Source organism: Salvia hispanica, chromosome 1, assembly GCF_029641045.1.
Source record: "Salvia hispanica isolate PSC_SH4W2 chromosome 1, Shi_PSC_v1, whole genome shotgun sequence".
In the NCBI taxonomy this organism is placed as follows: domain Eukaryota; kingdom Viridiplantae; phylum Streptophyta; class Magnoliopsida; order Lamiales; family Lamiaceae; genus Salvia; species Salvia hispanica.
Genome location: NC_142692.1, coordinates 21,570,945 through 21,591,081, shown reverse-complemented (window position 1 = coordinate 21,591,081; position 20,137 = coordinate 21,570,945). Strand labels below are relative to the sequence as shown.

General features: G+C 34.4%; 3 protein-coding genes and 1 non-coding gene across 5 annotated transcripts; 2 read left to right on the top strand and 2 right to left on the bottom strand.

Moving 5' to 3' along the window:
- Positions 1–1,013: 1,013 nt before the first annotated feature.
- Positions 1,014–4,182, top strand: LOC125222858 (BAG family molecular chaperone regulator 4-like). Of its 2 annotated transcripts, none has more exons than XM_048125705.2 (5): positions 1,014–1,247; positions 2,171–2,424; positions 2,516–2,662; positions 3,075–3,401; positions 3,840–4,182. In XM_048125705.2, exons 1-5 carry the CDS (start codon positions 1,103–1,105, stop codon positions 3,852–3,854), a joined length of 888 nt encoding a protein of 295 aa, XP_047981662.1. In that variant the 5' UTR covers positions 1,014–1,102; the 3' UTR covers positions 3,855–4,182. The 2 variants fall into 2 exon arrangements, with proteins under 2 accessions (XP_047981662.1, XP_047981661.1); XM_048125704.2 differs by having other exon boundaries at positions 1,018–1,247; positions 3,787–4,182.
- Positions 3,674–5,197, bottom strand: LOC125222859 (nudix hydrolase 15, mitochondrial-like). Its single transcript, XM_048125706.2, has 4 exons — positions 4,813–5,197; positions 4,572–4,714; positions 4,369–4,488; positions 3,674–4,000 (listed from the first exon to the last, which is right to left on the bottom strand). Exons 1-4 carry the CDS (start codon positions 5,018–5,020, stop codon positions 3,779–3,781), a joined length of 693 nt encoding a protein of 230 aa, XP_047981663.1. The 5' UTR covers positions 5,021–5,197; the 3' UTR covers positions 3,674–3,778.
- Positions 5,198–6,277: 1,080 nt separating this feature from the next.
- Positions 6,278–6,351, top strand: TRNAI-AAU (transfer RNA isoleucine (anticodon AAU)). Its single transcript has one exon. It is a non-coding gene; the product is annotated as a tRNA-Ile (tRNA).
- A 1,596-nt stretch (positions 6,352–7,947) lies between these two features.
- LOC125219948 (uncharacterized) lies at positions 7,948–9,984 on the bottom strand. Its single transcript, XM_048122054.2, has 5 exons — positions 9,359–9,984; positions 9,154–9,230; positions 9,039–9,075; positions 8,860–8,956; positions 7,948–8,633 (listed from the first exon to the last, which is right to left on the bottom strand). The coding sequence occupies exons 1-5, from the start codon at positions 9,600–9,602 to the stop codon at positions 8,102–8,104; spliced, it is 987 nt and encodes a 328-aa protein (XP_047978011.1). The 5' UTR covers positions 9,603–9,984; the 3' UTR covers positions 7,948–8,101.
- Positions 9,985–20,137: the final 10,153 nt, after the last annotated feature.

Genomic DNA, 20,137 nt, shown 5'->3' with positions numbered 1-20,137 from the left:
CTGATTCCTTAAATTTTAAATCCATGTATTTGTTTTGGTTTTTAATTAAATTTGGGAAAGTAATAAGAATCTGAGGACAAGGAAAGTTAGTACAACTTTCTAGGATTCTGAATCCTAACTTTTCTTTTCTTAGGTATTCTTTTTCCCAATTCTAGAATTCGTACATATTTAAACAATATAGTATAGTTTTATTATAATTATTGACAATGTTTTAAAAATAATTTAAAATTATAAATTATATTTAATTTCACTATAATAAATAACTACAATTAAAATTATCACAATTATAACTATATTTTATAATAATCCATAATAGAAATTAATAATTTATTAAATAATTAAAATATAATTATATAATATAAATTATATAATAAATAATAATAATTATATTTAATAAATTAATAATTAATAAATAAATTCATGGTGTAATTTTAATTTATAAAATTTATTCAATTATAATATCTGTTCATATTATAATTATGATATAATAATTATTATAGTTATTATAATAATAAATTAGTATAATACTCTATGTAACTATAATTATAATTATATTATTATATATTATAATAAATACTCCATATTTAACTTATCCATCATAATAATAAATATAATAACATAATAATAATTATTTATAATTAATAATTTATTAAAAATTTATAATATTATTCTTTTTTTATAAATAAATAATAATAATTATTCTTAATTTTATGTTTGGATAAAATATAAATTTAAAATCTTGATATTTTAAAAGTAAAATTATTAAGAATCGTGTTATTAAGAATCATAAGATTCATTTTTCAGAAATCATTTTTCTTTATCGACTTTACTTCCACCAACCAAACATTTGTCTATGTGAAGTAGTAGTAAAAAATATTTCATGTTGGGCCTTTGTAATCCAAAGATATCATCAAAATAGCGTGACTTAAAAAGTGGCTCAAACCGTAAGAACTTGACCAACTCGCACTGCAGAGGCAGCGGCCACTCGTAATTATACGCGTCAAACCGCCATTACCGTAATTCTAAGGTCTTAAACCCTCGCTTCGAAAAAATCAGAATAAACTTGTGTTCACACTTTGCTGCGCAATCTGCTCTATTTCCGATGATGGAGGGTTTAAATTCGAACTCTACAAATGCTGCAATCGGGCTGAAATTGAAGTCCGAGACTGGCTCAGACATTTACAACATCACAGTCTCTCACGGTCCCAACCAACTTCAAGTTGCCGTGCCCTCTAATTCCACTTTTGGTATTCTATTTCCCTTTCTCTTTCTTTATTTTTACAATCCTCTGCGTGAAGCAGTCGTCACACGCCAGGTGAAAATTTGATGCTTTTGTCTGTTTTCGTATTTTTGTGTTGTTCTGCATCTGTTGTTACTGATTTTTTAATTTTTTATTTTCATGTGTTTTTGAGCTGTTATAGGTTCAGTTTTGTGTGTTTCATGGTGTAATTCTTATAAAATTGGGTCTATTTGTGCATTCTCACCGTTGTCAATAATAGGAAAATTGGAGAAATTGATCAGTGTTTGTGGCGGAGCCCTAATTTGGAGTTCATCTCGGCTATTCTCTTCTTTTGATCATATAATGTTGGTATTACTTACATGTGTATGGAGTGACATTCTTTGCTAGAAACTAAGCTCATTTTGCAATTTGAGTTCATCATGGTCAGTTTCCATGGGTTTTGTACATGCTGATTTTATATTCTTTTTGTTTGGCAAGTTATGGTTTAAAGATCCTTCGAGGCTCATTCTTTCTTCGGGCTTGCTGGTTATAGCGCGACTCGTCTTTGTCCTAGCGGTAAGGAGCTTAGACATTGTTGACTAAGGTGCCGAGGTCGAACCCTCTTATCAACATTAGTGGAACTGAATTTCCTCCAAAAAAACCCTTGGATTTCTGGAGTATGGGGCTGCATACGGTGGAATCAGTCACTATAAAAAGTTTACCCAACACGGTTTTATGTGTGTGAGTTGGCTAAGCGGTAGAGAGGTCTAAGTTTCGAGGATTCAAAAGGTCTAAGTTTCGAGTCCTCCGTGGCATGGCCTTTAAATTTAAATTTATTTACCCAAAAAAAAAGTATGAGCCGATGGACATAGTTTGTGGAATGCTTCAGATGGAATATTTTCTTTGTACATTTACTGAGTATATGTTCCGAATTCGTTTATATGGATGCAGGTGATCTCAAATCGTTAGTTGCTCAAGAAGTTGGACTGAAACCAGAGACCTTAAAGCTCTTGTTCAGAGGTAAAGAGAAGGAAGATGATGATCATCTCCACGAAGCTGGTGTAAAGGATGGTTCCAAAGTTTTGGCTGTGGAGGACACGATTTCCGTGCAGAAAATCCCTGAAGAAGTGGAAACCGTTGTGGTCTCTCGAGGAGATGGAGCTGTTGCTAAAGTCAGGGAAGAGGTTGACAAGCTCGCTGATCAGGTTGGCACCTTCATAATAGAGACGTTGTAACTTCTTTTTAGCCCATGGTTGATTGAGTGGTAAATGATGTGCTCCTTTTGCTTTTCAATAGGTAGCCGCTTTACAAGCTGTTGTTGATGGTGGAACGAAGGTTGATGACAAGGGTTTTCTTTATTTGACTGAGATGCTCATGAGGCAGTTGCTCAAATTGGATGGCATTGAAGCTGAAGGGGAGGGAAGAGTCAAGAGAAAGATGGAGGTCAGTATTATATTACTAACGAAGTAAATCAGTTCATTCTTTAACCTTGTACGTATGTGCGCTCCATGGTTATCTAGCACGGTATGCTCATTGTAGATTTCCGTTAATGGACACACATCTTTGTAAAAGTGAAGGGATTTGGTGGTTTTGAACCATTGCGTTAACCAAAAAAATACAGTTTGTATGCAAAGTTCATACCCTCCTTGTGCTTCAGAAGTTCTTTTGTTGGATAGTCCGAAATATTAATGGATATGTTGACACCTATGTATCGCAAACATTTACATATGAGTCAGAATCTGATTGTGAGATTGACAATTTGTGACTGTCATGCTCATTTATTTTCTCCTTTTTTTGTGCTTTCTCTACTAACATTCTCTCTTGCTGGACCGTAATTAACTTTTATTATCTCCAGGTACGTCGGGTGCAGAGCCTTGTCGAAACAGTGGATACACTCAAGTCAAGAAACGCTAATCACGATATCAACAATAATAGTACTACTGCATCTGACACAACTCAATGTGAGACTTTTGAGCATGGAACTGAAAGTGCAAGCACCGAGTCCAGTGAACCATCTTCAAACGGCATTATTCCATCGGACCCTCTCCACGCGCCTGCCCCTGTCCCTGAATCTACCTGTGCCTCAGTGATGTCTTCTTCTAATACACCAGTTCCGGTTTCCTTTCCCGACTCTACCCCTGTGCCGTCTTCTTCCCCTTCCTGCTTGCCATCTCCTACTAAGGTAACTGAGGGATTGGGAAAGCTATGATTAATTAGGCCATTGTTTGGAGCTGTTGTTTATGGAGAACTCATGCATGATTTAAGGGAATATTGTCTGTCCCTTTCTGGGTGCAAAAAAATTGATGATATTGTGCCTAAAGAATATACCTCAACTGGTGGATGGAGAGTCATCACATTTCTTAATACTACTATTTGACATCTTGTTCTTATCCATGTGATGCATAAATTTGATGATTTAAGGGAATGTTTGCTTTTGCTGCTTTTTCTTGGATGTGTGTGAAAATGTTATTGATTACATACTTTTCAAGCTAGTAACAATTTGAGAGAACATAAATCCAAACATACATTTGATATTGTTAAATATTGTGAATGTTTGTTTCATTTAGGAGTGGTTAAAGTCCACTGCAGTTCACTAAAATCTTGAAGGTTTTGATCGAAGGATGGAGACCTTTGATAGATAATCGAAGCTGCATGAATTAGAATGCTTGCAGTCAATCCTCCGACCACGAAATTGCCCTGCTCGGATTCGAACTCGAACATGTGGCAAGCATATTTCCAGCCTTCCCATTCCTTCTCCAAGCACTTGTGGCGCCCTTCTTCCTACAATAATCTCAGAAATCTGTAAATTTCGGATTTTGATTTTCTGTTATGAGAGTATATTTTTGTGTTCACTATTATATTTAATTCAGTTCTTACTATCATATTACACAATACTATTGAAAAGGTGTGACCTCAAATGTAACGCTATTGTTTCACAGGCTTCTATTTTCACTATTTTTAAATACAGTGCAAAATATTTCTGATAGACCCCAATAAATAAAAAATTACAGTGCAAAAATCACTATTTTTATTAGGAACCATGAATTTGATAGCAGCAATAATCTATCTGGTCACTGTAGATTTCACCAAAAATTACAGTGCAAAATATTTCTGATAGACCCCAATAAATAAAAATTAAATTGGCAAACCTCGAGAAACATTGCTAATGGTGCGTCAAATATAGCATCAACTTCATCTGAATTAAGCACCGGCTTGAAATCTTCCACTCTCGATAGCACCCCTACGACCGGCACCACCCTTAGTAAATTCTGCAAACGCAAGATCCTCTATTTCTTATCGTCTACCATTCTCATATTTTGATAAAATACGAGATTGAAATGTAAAACTCTACCGATGAAATGAATGGCTCTAAATTGGCCACGACCCGGACAAGATTCGGATCCAAACCAATTTCCTCCATGGCTTCTCTGAGAGCAGTTGCAGAGTCATCAACGTCACATTCGTCCATCTTTCCACCGGGCAATGCTACATCTCCTACAACACAACAATTTATTTATTTATAACATAAAAAACAAGTTTTTCTATTGCTAGTAGCTAGGAGTGGTTGGGAGAGAGTGAGAGAGGAAATTAACCTGGATGAGACGACAGCTTCATCGATCGTCTAGTAAGAATCACGCGGAGCTCGCCTTCTGTCCCTTTAAAAATGCATATCAGAACCGCGGCTCGTTTCTTCCTCATTTCCTTAGTCATCATGGAAGGGCTCGGAGTAAACGAGCCGAGTTCGAGTTTGTTGGTTGGGCTGTTTTCCGTGATGGGATCATCACTTTGGGAGCTATCCATGGTGAATAATAGTGTGATTAATTTGTTCTTTTTTCAACGAAAAATGCTAGCATTTATAAAGAAAAGTGGGTGGATGTAGGTTTCTGCATTGTGAAAAAATGGTGCATGAAAATGAAATCTGGTGGTGTTTGGAATCAAAGTGGTGATTTTGATGGAAGATGCTTGATGGAGATACTGTTTGTGTAGAATATGCAGGCTTTACTTTTAGAATTTGATTCCTTCAATTTATAGTGACATCTCTTTGCATACTGTATGCAATTAATACTACATTTTCCTACTTATAAGCCGCATGTATTATTTTGTAACCTAATTTGAAATAGAGTTGAAAATAAACGCATATAGATTTTATAGTTTCCCTAAAGAGGACGACTTTTCAAATTTAGATCTAGAATTGTATTAACACTGTTTGGCATCAAAATTTAATGATTAGAAGGAACAAAATTACAATTTTTTTTTTATAGTGGTAGTGTACAAGATGATACTATATATATTTCCAATTAAAACACATTATAGAACGAAAGAGTAAAACATTTTCTTAATTCTGAAATCTATGAATCTAGTTGGATTAGTTAGGGTGTATGTCAATTGTAATGTACACGCCTACCCCAAAAATGAAGGGCATAAAAAGAGGTTAATTAACGTAATAGTGTAGTGGAGAGGTCCCAGGTCTAACCATTAAATATAAGCAAATTAGGCCAACTCAACTATGCTTAGCCTGGAAAGGAGGGTTAGGACAGAACTAATTATAATTATATGCCCTAACTATATACAAAAATAGGTGATCACACTGTTGCATCCACTTTTTATACTGCATTATTGATGACTTGTCTATGAATATATAGTATATAACCACGGAATTTGGGGCAAGGACAAAATTCAAGTAGAAGAAACAAACTCAACTTTTAATCAACCTTTAGTGATTTATTCCTCTAATTTTCGTTTTTGTCACTTTTAACTAAAATTAACATAAGAATGGGGAAAAAAACAGAATTTAATAAATTGATTTTGAAACATTAATTTAAAATCGAAACATATTACATATATACTTGGAAGTCTGGTGAAGGAACGGTATTAATGCTATAATTTGAGTGGTAGAATAATTGGCAAGTCTAGTTTAAAAGTGGGATTAGATGCGTGGGCTACATCTTATCCAATGCGTAATCATATTATTCAATAGTAATGAACGCCACCATTTTAGTTTACCAATGTAAGATTTTAATAAGTTATCTAATGTGTTCGGATAAATTTAAACGTAATGGCCTATTAGCTCAGTTGGTTAGAGCGTCGTGCTAATAACGCGAAGGTCGCAGGTTCGAAACCTGCATGGGCCAATTATTTTGCCTTTTTAATTTTCTAGTTTATCATTCTACTAGTACTTCTTTTTGTTCTTTTAATTTCCAGTTTACCTATAATTCTTCTTCTTTGCATTTATGAATTTTTTTATATTCTTTTCATTTTTTGTCTATCTTTCTTCTGTTTTTTTGTCTATCTTTACATTTATTTCATGCTATAAATATGATAGCTAGAAAAAAATATAGCCATGTTCTTCCCCGCAAACACTTGTGTAGTTAAGAAAAAAAAATCTAATATTACGAGGTTTTGTGCTAAAACCGTGTGCATGCATTGGAAAATTTATTTTGCCTTTTTAATTTTCTACTTTATCATTCTACTAGTACTTCTTTTTGTTCTTTTAATTTCCAGTTTACCTTTAATTCTTCTTCTTTGCATTTATGAATTTTTTTATATTCTTTTCATTTTTTGTCTATCTTTCTTCTGTTTTTTTGTCTATCTTTACATTTATTTCATGCTATAAATATGATAGCTAGAAAAAAATATAGCCATGTTCTTCCCCGCAAACACTTGTGTAGTTAAGAAAAAAAAAATCTAATATTACGAGGTTTTGTGCTAAAACCGTGTGCATGCATTGGAAAATTTATTATGAAATATTATAAATTAGATAAGATCAAAATCTCAATCCTTGGATATATACTAATTAAAACGTAATATACGTTAACTGATGCTCATCAAAACCTACACTTAAGTTTATTATATATACACAGGAGACGGGGTGTGATCAATTGCTAACTTTCTTAAGTTATTAACTCGTTAACTCATCAACGCAATGTATTAAAAATGTCAACACGATGACATTAAAATGTCAACACATGATTTTGTTGAACTTCAATATAATACTATGTTGATATTATGTGTTGACATTTTAATGTCACCATATTAACATTTTTAATACACTACATTGATGAGTTAACAATATAAATAGTTAGCAATATAACGCACGCTACCGATGACAGTTAGTTATGAGAATGAAGAACTACTAGATTATGAAGATCTACTGTAAAATGCATCTCTTTGTTAGAGGATTACATAACATAGCAAATTAAGAACCAAAAATTTCATTTTCACTACACAATCATAATTTCATTGATGTCCAATTAATGCAATGATGTCGGCTCTAAAAATGTGGTTTTCAGTGAGCATGATAAATATCCACCTTTAGTTAGATACTATCATCTTTCATATCCCTATACAGAGAGGTTGAATATAAATGGTTATTCACCTATTTATCTTCGTTTAAATGTATCATCACCGCACCATTTTCCAAGAGATAACAAGGATAAAGTTTTTAATTTAGATTTATATACAATATTATCCATGAAAACAATAAATTCCAACATATATATTGACGAGGCCATAATCCCCAGAAATGAGTACTCTAGCACATTTAGAAAGCCATATTATGATTTGAATAATCAAAACTACAAATATTCCACTAGACTGATATCAGTACAACTTAACTTTTCCCAATTTTTTTTATTTTCAGTTGAGAAAATTTTGGTAGTACAAAAAAAGCCTTTTACCATCCCAAGAAACATTAATTTGCCAAACCAAACAACATAAAAACCAAAAAGTGAGAAACAACACATTTTGTACTACTATATATTGTTATTAGCATATAAATGTTGGTGCTACAAGACAATCATAAAATCATCAATGCATGTAATAATTTAAATTTCCATAAGCAACAAGTACCTCAAGATCTCACTTAGAATTTTTCACCTACATTCATAGAGTCAGATCCAGAGTACTCGCCCCTATTGCTTTCTCATCACCAACATTTGCAAAATCACCCTTTATCTTCTTCCTCATCACATCCTTGGAAGCTTCCGGAACCGTGTTGAGCGATAGCCCTAATTCTTTGTTATCACCATCATCATCTTCTTCTTCTTCTTCGTCATCATCATCACCGTTTCCTGATTCGAGCCCTAGCGACAAGTTAAGATCGAGCTCAGCATCCGATGCTTTTCTCTTACCAAGCCCTAATTTCTCTCTTTCGTGGCTTTTTTGTTGAAATTTTTGCAGCTTGAATGAGTCTATCTCGATAGGGTTTTGTCTGGATTGACCAAGCCAGAGTTCTTGCTTATGCAGTAGCCCTTGTTCGTGCTCCTCGTTTTGCCCTCGGTTGAGAGAAGGGAATCTAGGGCTGAGAGGATTGAGATTCGTTGGCCTAGTGTAATGGTTGCTCAAGAATGTTTCTGTGTAGAATCCTTGTCTTGTTATGGTTCTTGAGTTGTGCATCCATGTGGGATCTCCATACCTTAAGAAGATTTAGGTTTTTGGCACAAATCTTGAATTAGTGGCTAACATTTTTGAGAAAGTAATTAAACCTAAAGAAAAAAATTACACACACACAAAGAAGAGGGAGCATTTTTAGTGGATAGACATAAATTTTAAAGTCCTTGCCATAGTGACTTGAACCCGAGATTGGGATCTGACATTAACCATTCTACCAGTAGTCAGACTTCTGCAGATGCCATTAGTACCTGAGGTTGGAATTCATCCTTTGATTAAAGCTTGGAAGAAGAGGGAGTTGGCTTAGATTGAATACATTCCGATCTACACCTTCCATGAATTTTAGCCCTGTGCGAGACATCAAGCAGGTGTGAGTGTGAATTGTTACTCGGAAAAAAAAAAAGATCGAAACCAGAAACAAGAAGTGTACCTTGGTTGGATTCATCTGTCTTTTTGCTTCTATACATCTGGAATATCATAAGGATTTTAATTATTTTTAATTACATCCGATTTAATCAGTACTAATTATATGAACTAACACTCACCTGCAAATGGCTCTTGACATGAGCAATATTCAGCCCTTTAATTCCCATCAATTGAAGCACTAATTTGGGGGTAGCTCCTGCACCAGAAACCAATATGATGAGATCAAAATCAAACATTTCCAACTACTCAAATCGCTTCTAATACTAATTCTTCAAAACTAATCTAAATGACAAAAAAAAATTGAAATTAATTATGTAGACTTACTATCTTGGCCTCCGAGTCTTTCCACTGCGTGAACAAAGCGGAGATGGAGCTCGGGCGTCCATCGCAGCCTCGGCATCTTTGATCGGACATAAGGCCTCACCGGCGGCTTCTTGCCACTCTCTTCCACCGTGCTGTTGCTCGAGCTCCCTCCATCTTTCGCCTCATAGCTCTCGTTTTGCTCTTCGCTCTCATCTAGTATCTCACAAGGGCTTGTTTCCGTAGATTCCTTTTCACTAATTTCCATTTTTTTGGACTTTTTTTTGTCTCTTGAATTCACAAAATTACACAAGAAAATGGGATACACATAACTACTATTATCTCCTATGATCCATCTATACAAAGCTGAGCTAGGGCTTGCTTACAACCTCAAGATCATGAAAATTCATCCTGCCACGTAGGATATCCATGTTGGAGAAGAAAGGAGATTGATCCAACAAAAATAGGGTGTAGAATCTTGATCTACAACTCTTGCATAGAGAAAATTATGAAGGTTGAAGAATGAAGAAACCCTAGAATGTTTATAAGAGGAAGATGAAAGACTTCCCTTTGTTCTTAGTCTCTCTCTCTCTCTCTCCTCTCTTTGTACCTCTAAAACTAATAATTTATGTATTGAAAATCAAAGGGAATCTTGTTAATTAGTAAACATATAGTAGTATAATTGTGCATGTATAAGTCCATGTGTGTATGGATGCATCAATTCATGATGGAGATGTGAAGAAGGTATGCATTCATGTGAAGCCAGTTCATGGCCATTCTCGACCTTTTAAAAAAAGTAAAATTTTCCCACGGACTTTGATTAATATATGCTATATTTTTAATTATTGATCGTGTCATCTTATACAGTTTCGCAGACTCCAAAGTGTAGAAATTTGTGACTCTACAAATAAAATAATTGGAAAATATGAGAAAATTTAATCGCGGAGACCTAGAATTAAAGAAGGCAATTGGTCTGAGTAAGTTCAAATTTAACTTTTGTTAATGTTGTCTCTTTGTTACTTGGGGAAACAAGTCTTGAAACACCAATTTCTTTTGTCTAATTAGATGGGAATTCCTCCATTTTTATGTATTCCATCAATATCAAAAGATTCTAATTTCAAACACCATTGCTTATTGAAATGCTCCTCAATTTTGCCTGCTCTTTGACATTTGTGACATTTGAAAACTTCTAGTTCTCGTTTACTGTTGATTTATTCAATGTGTAATTTTCCAGCAAGTAGTAGTGGTCCTTCAATGCTATTCTTTTTTCCACCGATTTATTCTTTTTTCTATAAAAGATTTTGATCTGTTTTTTATTTTTAATTTTCATCACAAACCCTGTAAGTTTGTTGCGTTATTATATTATACTTCATCATGATCTTTATATATAAAAGTTAGAATTAAGGATTTAAGGTACGAATCGGAATCCTACATTTCCGACTCGAAAAAAAAAACTTAATAGATTAACCAATCCCAATTCCCTATCACACAGAGAAGTAGTTAAATTAATTAGCAGTAGATATCATGAGGACATATATTCTGTTTGAGAGGATAAATGCATGCATGCAACCCTGATTTATTAAATTGCATTTTCTCAAATCTTGATGCAATTTTACCTGCCTTTGCGTCGGGAATCACGGGGTGTGTTCTTACATGGGACCCACGCCCCCCTTCCCTCACCCCAAAAAAATCTTAGATGTTCATTCTTCCTTTAGTTTGAAAATTTTACTAAATTTGAAATTTATGCATCAACGAAATTAGTTTCTTATCGATGAAAATACATATGATTAAATTATACTCCCTCCGTCAAAGTGTGACTCTTAATCGGGCACGTGTTCTATGCCTATAATGCAATACTCAACAATCTACACTGCAATCCATCTAAAACGCCCACTAATGAATATTGCAGGACAACGTGCTACGTGGCAACACGAGGTTGATGGTACGTTGTCACTTTAACAAGAGTTTTCATCTTAATACATCCCTGAGCGAATATGCAATATCTACTTAATTATATATCAACGAAATTAAGATACTTTCTTATCAATGAAGTATATATTCCTTCCATTTCATAAAAAATAGGTCATATTTCATTTTTCGACAGTCTCATATAATTAGTCCATATCTCTTTAGGGTTTAGTCCATATCTATTTATGGCAACATTTTTCTCTTTCTCTTTTACTTTATCATTTATAGGTCCCACCATCAACTACACAATTTCTACTCTCTCTATCCTAAGATAAGCGAGACACTTCTTTTTCACACTCATTTTGGTAAAATGATACTCCCTCCGTCCCATGAAAATATGTGCAATGGGTATGACACGAGAATTAAGACAAAATTGGTAAAATAAGGGAGAGGAGGAGAATAGTATGATAAAGTAAGAGAGATGAGGAGAATGATAGTTAAAGTAATGTAAGTGGATAGTGGGACCTACATTATTAAAATGATATAACTTTCCAAAAACGGAATTCACATATTTTTGTGGGGCGGATGAAAATGGAAGTGCATATCTTTTTACGGGACGGATGAAGTATAAAATAGTTAAAGTAAGAGAGAGAATAATGCATAGAATACTCTTTTCTACATTATTCTCTCCATTGTTGCAAAATGGTTGTATTCTCTTTTAAATAATCATTAAAATATAAATAATCATCGTTATCTCTTCGATCGAGGTTCGCACGACGACGATGAAAATATGCCGACGTAGACTCGCCGAAACGGAAAATTCGCCGTCCAGCCACCGGCGGTAGCCCGCGCGACAGCGCGGCTACTTCCTTTCTCCCTCTCCGGCACAAAAAGCGCCGATTTCTCCCTCTGTCGATGTCGCCTCGCCATGCAGAGATTGCCACACTTCTCCGGCAACTCCCCTCCACCGTCGTCAATCTCGCGTGAACCAGCACCAACCGCACCCGGCGGTGCCGCTCCGGTCTGGCATCGTGCGGCTGGGGTTCGAATAGGGTTAGGGTTTCGTGACGGAACGTCATCCGCTGCTCTCGGACGAGTAGCGAGCTTCATCTCGCTCCACCACCGTCGAGGCTGGGGAAGATCGGCACCGCAGTCTTGCCAGCGGCGTGGACGAGCCCACGCTCGTTTTCACGTCGCCGCATGATCGCTCCGATGCTCCCACTCAATCGGCCGCTTTCTCCAGGGTTCGCCAAGACCGGCGGTCTCACCGGCAGCATGCACGAGCTCACGCTTGTTTGCGCGTCACCGTGTGATCGCCTCCCTCGCTCCCACTCGCTCGAAAACCCTACTTTGATCGCATGTAGTGCGATCCGTCTCGGCGCAAGCGCCGACGGATCGCACGGCTCGTGCGTTCGAAATATTTGAGTTCTTTATTTCGATTGTTCTTGAGTTCATCATACATAAAATAATAAAAACTAAATACAAGAACATGCTTCAAAATCAAAACACACGCAACATGAATTTTCAAAATTTAAATTCAAATAATCAGAGTCAAAGACTGGCTCTAATACCAATTGAAGGGACTGGCAGCGGAAGCGTGCGATGTTTAAAGCACATACAAATAAATTAGATAATCAAAACCTATTTAGTTAATTATTTAGACAAATTCTATTCGCGCAATTATCACATGTATCATGCTCATAACTCAAATAAATCATGCTTTAGAATAATTGAAACCTAAAACATGCTTTTCTATGGTTTACCTATTTTACCTTGATGATTCTCCAAAGAATCGACGATAGCTAGCGCCTTCTCCACGTGAAGATCTTCAGTACTAAACCACAGTTCTTCTGTCTGGTTCCCGAACTGTAAACTGATATAGGGTGGGCTGATCTCACCAGTATACTAGGATTTAAATAAAGAAGACGGAAAACCTATCTCACGGAGGAGAAAAATCATCCCTCACAGAACGGGAGAGAGGGACGAAAATTTTTGGAAGAAAATAAAGTGTATTTTCTGTCTCCTTTATTCTCCTATTTATATTAAGTCACATATTGAAGGTTTTAGATATGGGCTCCTCCAATTAGCTTTTTACTAATTAAATTGAACCCCAATTTAATATAAGCTTTTAATTGGAATATTACGAGCAGCCACTACAAAAGTAATATTGCACTCCCCATCCATCTCCGAAATTATAAGTAATCCGAGTTCCATTGCTTGTTATTTATTTCCCGCGCTTAAGATAGAAACATCCATTAATTAATTAGTGTCTGCTATGGACTTAATTAATTAATCTCTTATTAATTCCAATAGTGGACTCAGCGAGAAATGCTCATTTATTATTCATAGAGTAATCAAACTCCAACTAGCTAGGTATCGAATAATAAAACCTTATTTCGAGCTTCTCTTGAGGACGTTATCAAACGAGACTAACCTCGCGCACGATTCAATATAATGCAATCCTAGCACCGCTAGATATAAATCACCACTACCCAATATACCAGGTTTATTGGGTTGCGAAAAACCTGCACCATTTGGTAAGTCAAATGATATACCACACCAATGTCATCTTATTTCAGTAAGACTTAGAAATATGCGGACTGACATTGCAACTGTTCATGATAGGTAGTCTAAGCCTATCTAGGTTGTGAAATTCTTCTTTTCTTTGTTCAGAACTGACCGTGTTACCTTAAAGTGGACGACGCCCACAACCGGTTTACTAAAAAAGACTTAGACTTTGTTAGGTTACTTATAGTACATTTTAACATGTAATAAACATCCATTAAATGTAAAACATAACAACATTATGACAAAAATAATCTATTTTATTCCTTGGAAAATAAAATAAGAGTTTTTATAGTATTCAATCACTCGAAAGGTGATTTCTAGTATACAAATTCTAACAATTCCACGTGTCTCATGCTACTCGGGTCAGAGCATAAGCTAGTGAGACTTTCGACTACTAGACTTTTACCATTTAGGGTGCAACATTTAGACTGCTTCGCTTAGCAGCACCACACTTGTATTGTTCTCCCGCTACCCCGTTTCACGGTTAGGTTGCTCTCGTTTTGCTACTAAGATGTTTCTTGCCTGCCCATGAATTCAACAACAATTCAAAAGGTTGCCCTATTCTGGAATTTCTAAATCGATGCTTATTTTTAGGATTTTCAGGTACCTATATTATTTCATCGATTACTAAACTCTTCCTAATTTGAATCTCACCCTTATAAATTACAAATAAGTTTATTCCATGGTAAGGTGTTCCAAAATGGATGGATCTTATCAATGTCCATGAATGATAAATCATAGATTGAACCGCTGAATTGGAAAAATTGGTTGTTATAATTTTCATATAGCTCTGTATAAGCTAAGTTCATGAGTTGGAAATAAGCGGAATCGAACCGCCGGATAAATAAGGCTCTATATCTGCCGCATGGTAAACCATTGTCTCTCATACTTCTAACTTGTTCTACCATAGAGGCTAACGATAGACAATAAGCCCCCTCCTTCCTCCTCAAACACAACTTACAACTTTCATTGTATTGTGTTCTTCAAAAAGCAACTCCTCAAATCTCACCGAAAAGGTGTTGAGTCTAACTAAGAATTCTTGTGGTTCTGAAGACCCCTTTGCCTAACTAGGAACGAAGAGCCCCTTTTCCTAACTCTTTGGTATTAACAACGTTGGTTTAAAGAATGAGTGACTACTATGCATTCTGCTTATTCAACATAGTTCTATGGTGGAGTTGATGGGGTCGGCCTATGCATTCCACCAAGTTGTTCGCAAGGGTCAACTTGATTCACTTCTCCTGAGATCTCAGATAAAAGACTCCGAGAGAGCCATCGACTCCATTTATTGTCCATGTGATCTATACTTAGATATTCTAACAGTACAAAGTGACAACGCATTGCTTGTAGTTTATTTTTAAAAAAATGTGACCAAACTAGAAAATATTATCATAACTCATTGATAAATTAATTAACAAAATTACTCTTAAATCTTACTAACTCCATAAAAAATAGTTTTGATTATAAATAACACATGTTTTACTTAGAGGTGCCCACGGTTCCGGAATCGGGGGTTACGGTTTCGATTTTTGGAAATTGCCGAACCAGAACCAAACAGTGAGGATGTTTCGCGGTTCTGGTTTTGGTTTCGAACCATTCTGGTGGTTTTTCACGTTTCTGAACCGCCGGTTTTCAGCGTTTTTTTGCAGTTCCAGGGCGGTTTCACGGTTTTTTGCGGTTTCGCTCGGAACCGCCGATTCTTTCGGTTCTGAAATTTTCGCACCTGAACCGAACCACGGTTCTAAAATCGACGGTTTCGATTCAGGTAAATTATCACGGTTTCGGTTCGAACTTTTAACAACCGGTTACGATTTTGTTGTTAACCGTAGGAACCGTAAACCTTGGGCACCTCTAGTTTTAATGGCTCAAAATTGGTAAAGTAAAAGAGAGATGATGAAAAAATGTGGTTGGAGTATTGTCAGTGGGAAATAAAACACATGTCCCCATAGAGAGAAAAAAGTATTATGCTTAGATCGAGACTAATTTTTTAGGACGAGCATAACCCAAAATGGAAAAACATGACTATTTTTCGTGGATATAGGTAACATAATTAATAAAATTTGGATATCTCGATCACGTGGCATCCATGATAGTACTTTGATATCATAAAATTGATATTGGTTTCAGTTTTGCAAAAATATTATTTTCAATTTTAATTATGATATTACTATGTGTGTATGTGTATTGTAACTAAAATTAAACCAATTGATATGAAGTAGCTAGTGTTACTTTCACGGACTTCTTGAGTTTGGAGGACACTCCTTAAAAATCGAATGGCTTGCAAACTGTATTATCGTTTTTGTAGAAATGAGATTTCTTTTTTTTTTTGAAAATTCAAAGTACTATTAAACAATGGTCAATGTAGACCACAGAATTCTGCAACCGATATAATTAGCAGCATTTATAAAAGTGGTTGACAAGATTAAAGGACAGGTCGATATTATTAGCCGGAAATATACTCATAGATCCATTTATAATTTGTACGTAGTTGTAAATTGTAATTTCGAATGTGGTTTTATGTTGCCAGCTTCCGTGAATGCAAAATTGAAGATTTCAATGTTGTCTCCTAATTGATTTAATTTGGAGGTTACGGCTTAGGGATGTCAGTGCAGTCAGCAATTCATAGACTGACCTGAATAGTATGTAAGTTTAGAATATTATAATCCGATTAGTTCGCAATTCAAATAGGAATGACTTGGAACCCAATAGACTGGTTCGGTGGGTTGAACCTAAGTACAACTATTATATATTTTTTTCTTAGATTGACACATAATTCGACATTTCATTGATAATTTTTATAATACAAATAGTAATAAAAAAATTAATAACCTTCAATTGTATATTAAATATACATAGTTAAATTTATTAATATAATAATATATAAATAAATTAGAAATTTCATATTCACTGTAACAAAATATTTTAATTTCTAAAATATGTTTTAAAATTTCTCGAAATATGTTTATGTTTTATTTTATTTATACAAATCATAAATTTTATTTAATCATGTTTGAGTTTAAGCAAATATCTCAAAAATATTATAACAAAACTTGTAATACCTCTCACCCAATCGTCCGCCGGCCAAGTAGGCAATGTCACATACATCCTATAAATATAACCAATTTTCATCATTATCTATCACATTGATCACATGTTAATTTTATCGATCGCAACTCAATTAATCCGTTGGGATGGGCCAAAATTGAGCATTTAGGGCTAAAGTTAAATATTTATAACCCAATAAAAATCGTAACCCGAAACATGAGTAGGGTTAGCCCGAAACCTGCTAGATTAATCTGATTGACAACCCTAGTTACATTAAATCAAAATGAATAGTTGGAAAACTCTGAATAATCGGAGGCTACATTTTATTAATGTAACCATGTTTTTTGCCTTCGTATATTGATTGTGTAGATACCAACATTTACTTATAACCTAATAAAATCAATCATCTTTCGTCTTTCAATCTAAATGTGGAAACATTACATGCAACCTACCCCACATACCTAATAAAAACAAAAATAATTATAATGATAGGGTGTAAAGGGAGAACTAAAACCAATATAACTGTATAAGTTTTTGACCCATTTCTTCTATCACCAATTATTTTAGGATGAAATTTTATGAATTTTTTTTTATTATGATATCAAAGCGAATAGCATATTGCAGGCTAAATTTAAGAAACTCAGCAGTATATCTAGGCATTAAATTTGAGCTAGTTTGATAGAAAATTGGTCCAACCTGATCCATGAAAGGCACAATCCCTCAAAGTTCACTTTGAAGGGTTTAAGGATCCATAATATCTAGGCTTTAAACTTGGGCTATCTCGACAGAGAATTGATCCAGTTCAATCAGAAAAGAACCCAACCCCTTCAAAATTCACTACAAAGGATTTGAAAGAATGTTAGCAAATACAAATAAAATTTTATAATAATATCCCAATTAATATAAAAAGAGAACCAAAATATAAGTTTAATGAACCACTCTTTCTATCATCAATTTTTCGGCATGAGATTTAAAAAAGTTGTGTTTAGTGAATTAAATAAAGTAGATGGGAAAAATAAAGTAAGAGAGAGAAGAGAGTAAAGTAAAAGAAAGAATAAAATAGGTGAAATTATACGTTGTGTTTTTAGTCAAAAAAAAGAAGAAGAGATGACTCAAATAGCTGGAACAATGAAATACGACTCAAATAACTTAGTCGATGGAGTAAAATGAAACTCCATTAACTTTCTATCTTTACAAACCAATTAACTACTAGTTAGCTATTGTCAAGATCCAATTTTTATAAAGAAGATCAAGTGACACCCTTGTCCAAATTAAATATTTAGACGAGTGACACCCTTGTCCAAATCTGTGAAGTCAACGAAGGTGTATTTTAGGTGGTGGTAGTGGGCAATTCTTACAAGTTTTTTTAGGAATATGTGTTTGTGCCTATTAATGCGGATCTAGCATCATTTCAGAATGAGCATGTCTGTCGTCTTATGATTCCTCATCCCATTTTAAATCATAACATACATCATCCCAATTCTCAATTCCAAATTCCAACACCACACCTACCATATCATTACAATAGCACCATACATCCTGCAACCATGGATGTGCATATATGCCCCATTATCATGATTCATGAATGTTGTATGTATTAATGTATATGCTGCATATACGTACATATGTTTGTGTGTGTCGGTGTGTGGTGGACCCATGCATAAGAATTAAAGGGCTTCCGCGTAAGAGTTGGCTAAGCGGTATAGAGCTTAATAATGTTTGAGACTAAAGTCACCATCTTTAAATTTAAATTTATGTTCATTTAATTATAAATAAATAAAATAAAGGACTTCCACAACTTCTCTTGTATGAAAAGAAAATGAATCAATTTATTTAAGTGTTAGTGCATTTTCCCAAAAAATATAATCCGACAATAGTATGTTAGTCAGTTATTAAAAACTAGGGAATCTCGCAGTATTTGGTTGCATACTTGCATGATATCTTCCTGTTTATTTTACCGTCTTCATCGTTTTTTTTTTCTATCTTAGTACATAAGTCTTTACTCAACATGATATATTAACACGAAATAGGAAAATTCCATGCAAATTTGATAATTTTGTAAGTGTTGCTATACATGGGATGCTTTATGCACTAAAAAAAAGATAAAGGACAATTTTTAATGTTGTATACGACGTTAATTTATGTCTAATTATACCATCAACGCTTCATAAATTGTCCTTATTGTTGGTGCCCCAACTTAAAATAGGGGAAACAAATAGAAGCGTTTGAAAAAAAGTAAAATATTAAAATAATTTGCTCTCAACTTAGAGACGTATTTTTTGCATCCTAAATTATAGATATTTTTAAAAATTTCCAAATGCTAATAATTGCATCCTTATTGAGTTATTTCTGTGTAATTTTTTTTAGTGATGCTTGAGAATTCTCAAAATTCTGTGGTCCAAATATATTATCAACTGTTGTGTCCTTACACACGAAAACATATATTTGGTTATGATAATGTTTTGTGAGAGCATCAGTAGCTGTCAAAATAACATGGCAATATTATCTTCTAGAGATAATAAATGGGCGTTATTGCCAAAATTAACCGGTGCATGAGACAATTTTACCATATGTAAAATCAAATTAATTTTGTCTTTTTTCACCGAGGGCCGCATTTTTTGCTGCATTCTGCTGCTCTCTTTGAATTGTTTCTTCCCATTCTCCCAATTCTGTTTTACATGGACAAACACACTGCACGAAATTGGTAACGAGTTTTTTGGTATTTTTATATTTCGATTCAATTTAGCAAAAAGAGGTGTCAATGTTTGACTAATTAATTTTTGTTATTTGTGGCCTATAAGTCTAGCCCTTTTGCAAAATGCTGGTAAAAACTGAAATGATCAATTTATAGTTTTTCATGGCCTTTTGTGTGTGTTAAATTCACTTATTTGGAAGAAACAAATTAATATATTGCCTTATAAGCGGGCAACGAATGATGGTGGTATTGGATACTAGTGTACATATTAATTTCGATATTTAATTTGTCTAAAAAATAAGCTTTTATTGAGCAAGAACATATTACTAATTTTAAATAGGGCTATTTGGATAAAGAATCGCAAATCACGGGCCTACTAAATGTATGGAATATTTTTATTTTTATTTTGATGAGACAATTGTTGCTACCACTTTATTGCATAACTTGATAGTATCTGCAATGTCAGTAATCCCTTATTCCAGCAAAATATAATTGAAATTATGTGATGTTTTCTGTAGTTATTGGAATTTGTATTGTAAAATATGACTTTTCAATCAATAATATATGTATCAACTTTGATGGTTGTGTGA

Bases quoted from the DNA above. Each gene is read 5' to 3' on its own strand.
- LOC125222858 (XM_048125704.2), top strand. From the start codon at position 1,103: ATGATGGAGGGTTTAAATTCGAACTCTACAAATGCTGCAATCGGGCTG. The intron at 1,248-2,170 runs GTATTCTATTTC...ATATGGATGCAG, and splicing joins GCCCTCTAATTCCACTTTTG to GTGATCTCAAATCGTTAGTT. The intron at 2,663-3,074 runs GTCAGTATTATA...TATTATCTCCAG, and splicing joins GAGTCAAGAGAAAGATGGAG to GTACGTCGGGTGCAGAGCCT.
- LOC125222859 (XM_048125706.2), bottom strand. From the start codon at position 5,020: ATGGATAGCTCCCAAAGTGATGATCCCATCACGGAAAACAGCCCAACC. The intron at 4,715-4,812 runs GTTAATTTCCTC...GTTGTGTTGTAG, and splicing joins GAAGCTGTCGTCTCATCCAG to GAGATGTAGCATTGCCCGGT. The intron at 4,001-4,368 runs GTTTGCCAATTT...AGATTATTGTAG, and splicing joins CATTAGCAATGTTTCTCGAG to GAAGAAGGGCGCCACAAGTG.
- LOC125219948 (XM_048122054.2), bottom strand. From the start codon at position 9,602: ATGGAAATTAGTGAAAAGGAATCTACGGAAACAAGCCCTTGTGAGATA. The intron at 9,076-9,153 runs GTGAGTGTTAGT...ATGATATTCCAG, and splicing joins ATGTCAAGAGCCATTTGCAG to ATGTATAGAAGCAAAAAGAC. The intron at 8,634-8,859 runs GTACTAATGGCA...AATCTTCTTAAG, and splicing joins AGGATGAATTCCAACCTCAG to GTATGGAGATCCCACATGGA.